The sequence below is a fragment of the Hemiscyllium ocellatum genome, chromosome 10 (assembly GCF_020745735.1).
Source record: "Hemiscyllium ocellatum isolate sHemOce1 chromosome 10, sHemOce1.pat.X.cur, whole genome shotgun sequence".
Taxonomy (NCBI): Eukaryota; Metazoa; Chordata; class Chondrichthyes; order Orectolobiformes; family Hemiscylliidae; genus Hemiscyllium; species Hemiscyllium ocellatum.
This window is the reverse complement of record NC_083410.1, coordinates 87,908,451-87,920,351: the sequence shown is the minus strand read 5'-3', so window position 1 is coordinate 87,920,351 and position 11,901 is coordinate 87,908,451. Positions and strand designations below refer to the sequence as shown.

Sequence of the window (11,901 nt, the reverse complement as noted above, 5' to 3'; positions counted from 1 at the left end):
AACATCCATTAATTCTGGATGGGTTGTCCTCTAACCATTTTAGAATACATTCAATCATGACCATGGGAAATAGCATATTTCTCTTCAGTTATAAAATTTAGAGGTTCTAACTCACATTTTGTCAGGGAAATGGAGACAGAGAAGAGGATAAATTTTTAAAATAAAAACATTGCCATTAATTATCCAGATCTGTTTTACTTACCGTTTCAACAGAAAAACTTCCCAACAGACAAGATTGGAAAGCACAGCCCTTGCTAATGTTGCAGTAACATCAGTTTGTTGGGTGGGAATTTATGGTCCAAGAACTTGATCAATAGATTTAAAAGATGGAAGTCACTTTGAGAATATGATGATTAAACATGTAACAGGACCACAATTTATTTCTTCAGCCAGAAAGCAGATTATAGGCATATCTGGGTGTAAACATAGAGAAAACTCAGCCATTGTCTATCACCAATCTTCTGTATTTTGGATTCTTAACTGCTAAATTTAGAACAGTCAGCCTTCATCAATTTCAGTCAATGTATATTACAATGAAACAAAGGTGCTCTAAAACTAAATAAATACAGCTTGAAGTACTCAAGATCTATTTATTTAAAAAATATACAGTGCATAAAATCACAACATTAAAGCAAAATCCTAGATTAAGCAGTTTACAAAAGGTGCAAGTTCAATCGACCTCCCTCAATCACAATCAGATGATGTGGAGATGTTTGATGTTCACATGACTATTCAATCACTTCTACTTGTTTGCATCTGGTAAAACAAAAATTACTGAAATCTTTGTAAGTTTGAAGTATGCAAAGCTCATTACATCTTTGCTAAAAACAAATGTTACAAATCACAATACAGCCAGGGGTTGGGGAAACAGTTTGATGGAGACCATGCTTTACATAAACAGCTCCTACTTTATTTCATATAAGCCTACAAATTTTATCCTTCCATTCCAGTCTTGAGATGCTTTAGTGTGCTCTTAGATGCATGTTAGACACTTAAATTATTCCATATGATAGCAATTTCGATCATCTTACTACTCAAGAAAGTTGGTTTCTTCAACTTCTTTACTGGATGCATTAGTGGCTCATATTTACAATCCCTAGTTTTAATCTCCCCAAAACCGGGATCACCTTTATGAAGGGGATCTAGAGAGATGGCACAGATTTCCAAAACATCTCAAATGGTCATCTCTTCTAGTACACTTGCACAGACATTCGGGACTTGTGAACTTTTGCTGGCAATTCCCACTTCTTAAAAATTAAATTTACGAATGCTGCGTGGGGCAGCATTTTTAAAATGCATCCATCATTCCAAAAATAGTGGTGACAGGTCTTCTACTTGAACAGTAGATGCTTGTGAAGGCACTCCTACAACAATGCTGTTAGGCCGGCACTTCCAGAATTTTAATCCAGCAACGTGCTAATGTATATACAGTGAAAACTATCAGCATGATTTCCGAAATTGCTGCTACTTGTAATAGCAAAGTGACAATTTTGCATGTATTACAACCACTAAATCTGCACGAAAAAATTAACATTGACAACATTAGCAAATGGGAAGAGTCTGATCTGTACTTTTTACAATGAAGAGACAGGTGTCATGTAAATAGCAAAACAGTTGCAACACACTAAAAGAAATGTTTAGTAATGGTGTTTCTGAACATATCACTGAAAAGAATGTTTATCACACCTCAAAATTATTTTTGCCTCTGCCAAAGATGTAACAAATTGAATTTTACCTATTTTCATTTCAGAATAGATACATACAGATGTTTATAAGACATATTTCATAATAAAAAGGAGTGATTGGAGAGTTTTTATGTTAAATAGCATAAGCAGATACAGTATTGGAGTAGTTCCACATTGTGCTATTCGTAAAACATGAAGAATCTAAACAGCTGTTCAAGTGGTCTAGTTTCTGTCTGCACGCAAACATTTCTCCCATTCAAATACACACAAGAAAAAGATTTGAAGTGGATGAAAGAAAAATTTCTAATAGATCAATGTTTGCAGTTACTCCTCTTTAAAACCTAAGCTGCCATAATTGCACAATTTTCCTTTAGAGCTTATCAGAGCATTCTAATTCCTGAACCAATAACTGGCAATTATCAAATCTCTGCTGCTCTCAATGTCAAAATTTCTTATCAGGTATGCCAAGTTGGAATATGCTTTGTTTAAAAAAAAAATTACAAATAGCCACAATAAACAAAATATTAATACACTATACTCAAATAAATTGGTCAGTTACTTAATTGTTATACTTCAACCAATGGCACAGACAATTGCCTAACTTAATTAATGTTTTTCCTAATCACAGACCAGATATCAGAGAATGATTAACAGAGAGGGAATTTAGTACACATCATGAATGAAACTCAAAATGTTTAATTAGTGATTAATCATGTGAACTTGTGCAGAACAATTAGAGATATTCCCTTTTGTAAACAAGATTGGGGAATTCAAATTTGAACATTTAGATTTTAATTCACACATGTGGAAATCCAGCGAGTTTCAGTGCGAATGTCAAACGTCTGCAGACACACACACGTACCATTCATGTTGTATTACAAATCCTTATTGCAAGTTAAACTATGAAATAATCCGAAGTAATTCTAATCAGTGGTACTTATTTCAGAACAAATGACGATTTATCACGCTGGTCAGTGAAACTACCACTGGCAGCATGATTTTCTACAGAGTTGCTGGCTGCTAGAATCAACAAAATCAAACATGATTAAGCAGGCGAGCATTCTTCCACAAGAATCTGCTTTCCAACTTAGACACCTTTATTTGGTGGCTTAAGACTATCAACAGAAGCTAATTACATTCATGAGACAGAAGGAATAGGATATGTTGATGAGGTGAGGTGAAGTAAGGACGGATGAGACTCATTTGGAGTGTAAAACTAGTTTAGATCCATTGGATCTGGGCTGTAAAGAAAAAGTATGCAATGTTATCCTAGTTGAAGGGGCTCCTTGAACCAAGATGTTTGGCCCTGCTAATTGAGGCAATTTATCTTGGCCCTGTTGGAGAGGCAGGAATACCTTTTAACAGATAGATGTCATTTTCACAAACAATTTCAGAAATGGACAAATCTGAGAAGACAAAAATAGATTCTTGCCTCCTAAAACATAACTTGTTGTATTTTCCTTTAAGATTACAAGTTTGCTGTATTTCCCCCAAATTTTCTATTTGTGGTTCAGCTCACTAGCATTGAGCAGTTTAATTTTCTTTAGAACTCAGGATGCATTCAAAATGTGGTTCAGAATTTCTTAAATATTTTAATACACAAGCTGTACTATGTATCTATTCAAGAAAGCTGCTTTCTCTTACTGACTGCAACTAGGCAGCCATTTCTAATCTTCACTGAAACAATGCAACATGTTGATAAGAATTTTGCTTTTTAATAAAGGCTATACTATTTACATTGATGTATATATTGTTTAGTACACATTTTACAGCAACTGATTTCAACAATAGCAGTTACGTTATATCATATCCCAGAAGTCGACCAATAATTTAATACATATTCCACACAAGTATTGTTCCAGTTGTATAGTTGACCAGTGTACTAGTAGTGCATAAGCAACACTGTGCCAACAGTTCATAAGTAATAAGCAGTTCCGTTAGTTGCTATTCTTTTGGTGATCACACCAAAACCCATTATTTGTATACAAAGCTCGTGTCACAAAGGAAATTTTGCATAAACATCTGAAGTTACCTGAATTCATTAAGAATAAAATCTTTTAGTGGTAGAAATGATGCAAAGATAGATCAATATTTGACTCAGTTTTAAGTAGTTACCTTGGAAATTAAGAAAATCTGGGTGAAATTTTGTGCTCAAAATGATGAGAAATTAAGAGAGTTTGATCAATGCTATCACCAATGTCAGCATCAAGATCTTCTAGGTCAGGTATTGTAGTCAGCTGCATAACACAACCAAAACAGACTATCAAAGGATGTGCCTTTCCCACTTCTCACACCAGACATTATTATGCTGCCTTCAGTAGGGTTGTCAATTTTGTGTTGTCAGACTCAGACTAAAAATTGGGAGGAGAATGTTCAATCACTTTGCATAAGACCTCCCATTGGGTCCAACAAATAGACAACCTTCGACTGATTAATATGTACAATTACCATTCCCACCCCATTCCAACTGAAGGAGGGCAGAATAGCAAGAGGAAGACAATGGCATAAAATAGGGTATAAAACAAACTACTTATTTAATAATTCTAGATGATTTCATTGGATACAGTCCCCATCATCTACTTGAAATACTTTGTTAGATACTGTAACAGACCCATCTGAGCTAAACACATGAATCTTAAAAAATCCTTGCACCAAGTGTAGGGGAGTTATTGTATGTTATGAGCAGCATTTCATTTTAAAACCTTTAGTTGGCAGAATAAAACTGAAAAAGCATGTCCATTAGTACATGCAACACAACGGGGTTTAAAAAAAATGAATAGGTTGAAACGCTCAAAAGCAAAAGTACTTCAGTTGGAATAATTATCCATGATTCAGAAACAAATGGAGTGCGCTGATTCAGAATCATATTTTGAAATTAATGATTATCCATCATTTAATTTTGCACTTTAAAAACTTAACTATATTTCACTCAAGGAAGTTCATCATTGTGGTCATGAAAAATTGTATGCTTCATTTTTTTTTAAATATAACAAGAACCAAATTCTCAATAGTTCTTTCATTTCATTCTTTGGCTGTGTTGTCTACTGAGCTCCCTCATCTGTGGGAAAAAGAACCCAAGCAGCATCATTTTTGTTTTGTGTTCAGATGAATAAGGTTTGTGGAATGCAAATCAATGGAAGTCATGCACGTTTTGAGTGACATAAATTGAAGTCTTCATGCGCTCCAAAGATGCAACTAATCTCTGTGGTCCACTTCATTACTGATGCATATTTGGGTCACTTAAGAACTTCCTGCGACAAAAAGAAAGAAAGGGATTCATAATTACTCTCGAGCATTTCAGTTACCAGTGGATCTAGTAAATTGATTATGGTGAAGCAGAATGATGCTGTTTCATAATAAGGGCTCCATTACCCGGGCAACATTTTTAAATTCCATTTCTTGAAAAGCTGGAACTACAGCTTTTCCAACTCCTCCACTTCACATGTCTTCCTCCCAGCTCCCCACAAAATATATTTAACTATCTTTGCTCAACCTCACAAAAGCGCCCTTTTCTCATCCCTAACACAGGCTCAATTTTTCCTTCTGCCTAAATAATATGGCTCTAGTACATGGATTAAAAAAACACTTGCTTTTCCTCCCTTTTAATCCAAAGCAGATTTCTCAAATTTTTTCCTTTCCTCATTCTCAACAATATTAAGTTTAGTTTCTCCCCTTTGACTTCAGTTGCAACACAGCCTGCCGAAGACGGTTGAAATGTTAGTCACTGGAGATGGACTCCTGAACTCATAAGAATTACTGTCGTTTAAAACAATGTTTTTCAAGCTCTGTTGGATAAACTCCAACCATTTCAAATACATTTAGGCCATAAGCCACTAAGAGTTTCTCTTAGCCATTCATGCACCCAATTACCAGAGAAATTGGCTGTGTTGATGAAAGATGAATAGAAATGGGATAGATGGGATCATGCAGGAGTGACTTAAAAGGCAAAGAAGCTTTAAAGATCACAGGAACAGGGATAGGTCATTCAGTCACCTATTCCTGCTTCACCATCCACTAGATTATAATTCTATTCAAATGGGCTCCATTTAAAACTTGGCTAGCATCAGTATCCTGACAAAAAGTAGACTCAATAAAACACTGGTGACTTGGGTAAATCAAGCAGTGTTAGGCAGCAAATTTAAGTTTATTTTTTTCCCTGGGATTACTCTTCCATCTTTGAAAGATGACAGAAATATAGCAGATAAATCCATTTCACATGGGGGTGGCTTCACATAGGACATCTGTGCTGATGGTTAAAGAGGCCAATCCTTTAAAGGCAGGTTCCACCACTGGTGCTGTACATGAAATTACCAAGTGTCATTGTGGGTTGTAGTCCATTGTCAAGTTGCTGCAATGACCAGTGGACACAATGGTAATAATCGCAACAAAGTCCACATACAAAACAGTGAGTAAAAAGTACAATTTATGGCTCTATCTGAACATAGCATTTGTATAAATTAGTGGCACAATTAGAGATGAATGCATTCAATATAATCACCACAACAGAGACAGTTAAACAATGACCAAGACAGAGCAAGAAGCAATCCCAGTGTGCTCAACATCTAAAAAGATGGGAAATGGAAAAGGAGGCAGAGAAGCTTTGATAAATAACAAAAGGACAGTAGTAAGAAAGGGTCTTAGCTCAAAGATCAGGTAGCAGTGTGGATGGAGGATTAATTATCCTTAACTGTGTAAGATTACTAAAGTATCAGAATACAAATGAATTGATTTGAGGGAGACATTTAGGAAATGAAACATGATGAAAGTAAAAGTCAATTATATATGTATCCAGGGAGAGGTTGATTGGGTAAATTGATTTAAACGTATGGTGGTAAATAAACAGTGGAAAATATTTACAGAACCAATTCAACAAGATTTTAAAAACTCGATCTATTTGTAGCTCACTGACAGTATTAGATTAAATGAAGAGGTTTATAACATTATTAAATCTGAAAAGTAGGAGTGATTTAGAAACTACCAGCAGTCTAATCCTCAATAATGTATCCTAAAATCTTACCAATGACCGAGGTCAGGCTAACAATTTCCCATTTTCTGCCCCTCTCCCTTCTTAACTAGGGGTGTTACATGAGCTATTTTCCAGACTCTGGAACCCTCCCTAACTCCAGTAATTCTCGAAAGATCTCCTTCAGAACTCTGGGGTGTAGTCCATCTCGTACTAGTGATTCATCCACCTTCAAACCTTTCAACTTCTCCAGCATGTCCCCCGTAGTGATGGGCACCACGCTCACCTCTGCCCCTTGACTTGAAGTTCTGGTACCTGATGTCGCCCAATGTGAAAACTGATGCAAAGTACCTATTCAGTTTGCCTGCCATTTCTTTGTACAGACTACTTCACTTGCTCGATTTTCCTGTGGTCAAATGTCCACTCTTGCCTCTCTCATCTTTCAGATATCTAAGACATACTCTTGTAATCTTCTTTTATATTACTAGTTAACTTCCTCCCATATTTCATTTTCTCCCTGCCTCTTGCTGTTTTAATTATCCTCTGCATGTTTTTTTTTAAAAAATGGCTTCCCACGAGTCTTCACCACAGTATAGGCTGTTTCTTTGCTTTTAAGCTGCTGAGATTTCTTGTCAGCCATGGCTGCCTCATCTTCCCTTTAGTATGCTTCTTCTTCCTTGAATACATTTCTGCTCTGCCTCCTAAATTAGCAACAGCAACTCCAGCCATGGTTGCTCCACCATCTTCCCTACTGGGCTTCCCTTCCAATCAACCCTGACCAGCTCCTCCCTCACACTTTACACTTTTTACTTGAATTATGTTTACTCAAATGTATTTCTGTTATCTCATTCAAACCCCTCTCTCTCAAACTGCAGGATGAATTCTATCATATAATGGTCACCGCCCAGAGAGAGTCCTTCACCCTGATTCTTCTTTAATCAAATCTGCCTCATTACACATCATCAAATTCAGAAATGCCTGTTCCCTCGCAGGCTCTACCAAAAGCTACTCCAAAAATAAACCTTGTAGCCATTCCATTAATTCCTTTTCTTGAGATCTGACATCAACCTGGTTTTTCAAGCCCATGTGCAGACTGAAGTCCCCCATGATTATTGCAATAGTGCCTTTCTTACATGCCTTTTCTACTTCCTGATTATTTTCTTCCCCACATTCTGTCAACTGCTAGGTGGTCTGCATAGGACTCTCAAGGTCTTTCTTCCTTTACAATCCCTCTACTTAACCTACACAGAGTCTACACCGACACCAATTCTACATCATTCTTTGCTACTGATTTTTTTTAAAAAACTGAACAGGGCGATCCCTTCCCTATGCCAATTTGCCTGTCCTTTTAATAGGACCTAAATAGAACACAGAACATAGGAAAGTACAGCACAGAATAGGCCCTCCAGCCCACAAATGTTGTGCCGAGCATTATTCCTATTCTAAAATAAAATAACCTAACTTATGCACCCCTCAACTCACTGCTGTCCATGTGCCTGTGTAGCAGTCGCTTAAATGTCCCTAATGACTCTGCTTCCACTACCATCGCTGCAACACATCATGCATTCACAACTCTGTGCATAAAGAACCTACCTCTGATGTCTCCTCTACACCTTCCTCCTAATATCTTACAACTATGATCCCTCGTGCCAGTCAATCCTGCCCGGGGGAAAAGTCTCTGGCTATTGAATTGATCCATGTCTCTCATTACCTTGTATACCTTGATCAGGTCACCTCTCTTCTTCCTCTCTCCAAAGAGAGAAGTCTGAGCTTAGTCAACCTTTCTTTGATATTTAGTTTCCAGTCCTGAATCCCTTGTCACATCTGCGATACCTACAATCGTGAACCTGTTAATTTCAATCTGCTGTACAAGCTCATTTACTTTGTTTTGTGCGCTACATTCATTTAAGTCAAACACCTTCAGTCATGTGTTAACTGTCACCCCTCCTTCTCATAGTTGTACCCTTGTTCATTGTGCCCAAGGTTAGGTTTCTGACCTTGCCATTCTCTGTCCTATTACTGGTTTTAGAAATTTTTAAACTTCTGCTGAGCCCTCCACACTTAACTTTTTCTGTAATTTTCCATGCAACCGACCCACCACCAGACAGAACCAATATGGTTCTAAGAAAGGATAACTACATTTGACAAATTTATTAGAGTTTGGGAGGATGTAACTAGTAAAATAGAAAGTGGATTTTGAATTGGCATTTGATAAGGTATCATGCATAAAATGCAGGGTAGTTGGGGGCAATATATTAGCATAGTTTGAGGATTGGTTAACATGCAGAAATGAGGAGGACTGTGGTATTTTGAAGTTGAGTGGCTGTGAGACAATGGATTGCCATAAGGACAGTGCTCAGGCCTCAACAATTTACCATCTATATAAATGAATTAGACAAAGCACCCAAGAACAATGTATTTAAGTTTATTGATGATGGAAAGCTAGAAGAGAATGCCAGCTGTATGACACAAATCAACAAGATATAAATAGTTTTAAGTGACTGGGCAATAAGGTGGTAGATGCAGTATAATGTGGGCAAATGTGATATTATTCACTGTAGTCATAACTGTAGAAAAGCAAAATATTTATTTTTAAAAGCAGAAAACTAGACAATATTGATGTTCAGAGAGACATGAACATGAAAGGTTAATACTCAAGTATCCATGATATGGAAATGCAGGTGTTGGATTGCGGTGGACAAAGTCCAGAGTCACAAGACACTAGGTCATAGTCCAACAGGCTTACTTAAAATCTCACTTTTTCAGACAGCAGCTTCTTTGTCAGGTGAGGTATTTAGGTGAATATTCAAGTACAGCAAGCTATTAGAAAGTTAAAAGGCATATTGTAGTTATTGCTAGGGGACTGGACTACAATGAAGAGGAAATCTTAACATGTGTTGCCTGTCTGTGTGCGTGCGCCTGTGTGTGTATTTATTTCATTGGTTCCTCATCAGATGATTGTCCATGATCAGATGCTGAGTAAATTTGCCTTAAAATTTGTGGTTCAGAAGAATAAGATCCACTCCACTGAAACATACAAGATCATGAAGGGTCTTGACAGAGTGGACACTGAGTGGCTGCTTCTCTTGGCTGCAAATTTATAACATGGAGGCATTATTTCAGAATAAAGGAGTTGATTGCTTCATTTAAGATGTGAAGGAATGTCTTCATTCAGAAGACTGAGTGTCTTTGGAATTGTCTGTGCCAGGGGCCGAGATAGATAGACATTTAATTTCTCAAGAAAAGGAACTCGGGTGCCAAAGTGGAATTAAGGCAGGATGCCTGCCATGATCATAATGAGTGGTCAAGTGTGCTCAAAAAGCCACATGACCTGCTCCTGTATCTATTTCTATGCTCTTATGGCTGATGTGGCCTGAATTCTATTTACTCATTTTAGCTGCATACCCTAGGGTACTTTTGTCCAACAAAACAGGAGATGTAGCAACTGCACTGGGATAGACAAAGTGAAATAGTGAGAACACAATATATTCATAAAACAAAAGTCCATTTACCTTAGTATATGAGGAAGCTGTGGGCTCTTGTATATATACTTGTGCCTGTAGCCGAGATCTTTGTGGAAGGAAACAAACTGCACTTTCCTATTGCTCTTTGAAGATGCAATGTCAAAAAGCTGTGGATAAACAAAATATTTTAATTGAGAAATAAGAAAGATCATTGTTTTCAAAAGCTTCCATTCCATGAAGACAGTTTCTCTCTCAGACCAAGGGACACCCAAGTAACATTGAGGATGACAAATGAAGATTGTACTAGATTGGAAGCAAGTGCAGATAATGCATGGTTATAAAACTCATCCAGTATCTTACTGCAGCTTATAAACACCATAAAAATGCCTATCAATATGGTCTTTTATAACCATACCAATACCAAACTGAGAAAATAACATCTATTCTTCAACTACATGTTATACACAAACATATAACTTCAGAGTGCAAGGCGACATTTTCTGATCCACAGACTAAGGTGAGGTTTATTGAATATGCAATCTCTATTGGGAATTTTACATTCATTATTCATTCTAATCTTGTTTTATGGTATTTTCTCCCTTGTCCTTGCATTGGCTCTCCCAGCCAAAGAAACATTGAATAAATACTTGCAGTATTTAATGGCGTGAATTACTATTGCAAAAATGTAATGTTTCATCTAATATAAACATTCTAAATGCTTGAAAATTTTATTTTCAGCCAGATTCCCTGATGTTATAGAATCATAGAGATGTACAGCATGGAAACAGACCCTTTGGTCCAACCTGTCCATGCCGACCAGATATCCCAACCCAATCTAGTCCGACCTGTCAGCACCCACCTCATATCCCTCCAAACCCTTCCTATTCATATACCCATCCAAATGCCTCTTAAATGTTGCAATTGTACCAGCCTCTACCACATCTTCTGGTAGCTCATTCCATACTCGTACCACCCTCTGCATGAAAAAGTTGCCCCTTGGGTCTCTTTTATATCTTTCCCCTCTCACCCTAAACCTATGCCCTCTAGCTCTGGACTCCCTGACCCCAGGGAAAAGACTTTATCTATTTGCCATATCCATGCCCCTCATAATTTTGTAAACCTCTATAAGGTCATCCCTCAAGCCTCCGAAGCTCCAGGGAAAATAGCCCCAGCCTGTTCAGCCTCTCCCTGTAGCTCAGATCCTCCAACCCTGGCAACATCCTTGTAAATGTTTTCTAACCCTTTCAAGTTTCACAACATCTTTCTGATAGAAAGGAGACCAGAATTGCACACAATATTCCAACAGTGGCCTAACCAATGTCCTATATAGCTGCGACATGACTTCCCAACTCCTGTACTCGATACTCTGGCCAATAAAGGAAAGCATACCAAATGCCTTCTTCACTATCCTATCTACCTGCGACTCCACTTTCAAGGAGCTATGAACCTGCACTCTAAGGTCTTTGTTCAGCGACACTCCCTAGGAACTTACCATTAAGGTGTATAAGTCCTGCTAAGATTTGCTTTTCCAAAACGCAGCACCTCACATTTATCTGAATTAAACTCCATCTGCCACTTCTCAGCCCATTGGCCCATCTGGTCCAGATCCTGTTGTAATCTGAGGTAACTTTCTTCGTTATCCACGACACCTCCAAATTTGGTGTCATCTGCAAACTTACTAACTGTGCCTCTTATGCTCGCATTCAAATGATTTACGTAGATGACAAAAAGTAGAGGGCCCAGCACCGATCCTTGTGGCACTCCACTGGTCACAGGCCTCCAGTCTGAA

The 11,901-nt window shown here is 37.6% G+C and overlaps 1 protein-coding gene across 1 annotated transcript in view; it reads right to left on the bottom strand.

The window, feature by feature from the left end:
- Window positions 1-576: 576 nt before the first annotated feature.
- The window catches only part of abhd12 (abhydrolase domain containing 12, lysophospholipase), a 151,974-nt gene continuing 140,649 nt past the window's right edge, over window positions 577-11,901 (bottom strand). Inside the window, exons 13-14 of the mRNA XM_060831719.1 lie at window positions 10,161-10,279; window positions 577-4,936 (exon numbers count right to left, since the gene is read on the bottom strand). Of these exons, the coding sequence (XP_060687702.1) occupies window positions 4,903-4,936; window positions 10,161-10,279 (153 nt within the window). The 3' untranslated portion in view covers window positions 577-4,902. The remainder of the gene's footprint in view (window positions 4,937-10,160; window positions 10,280-11,901) is intronic.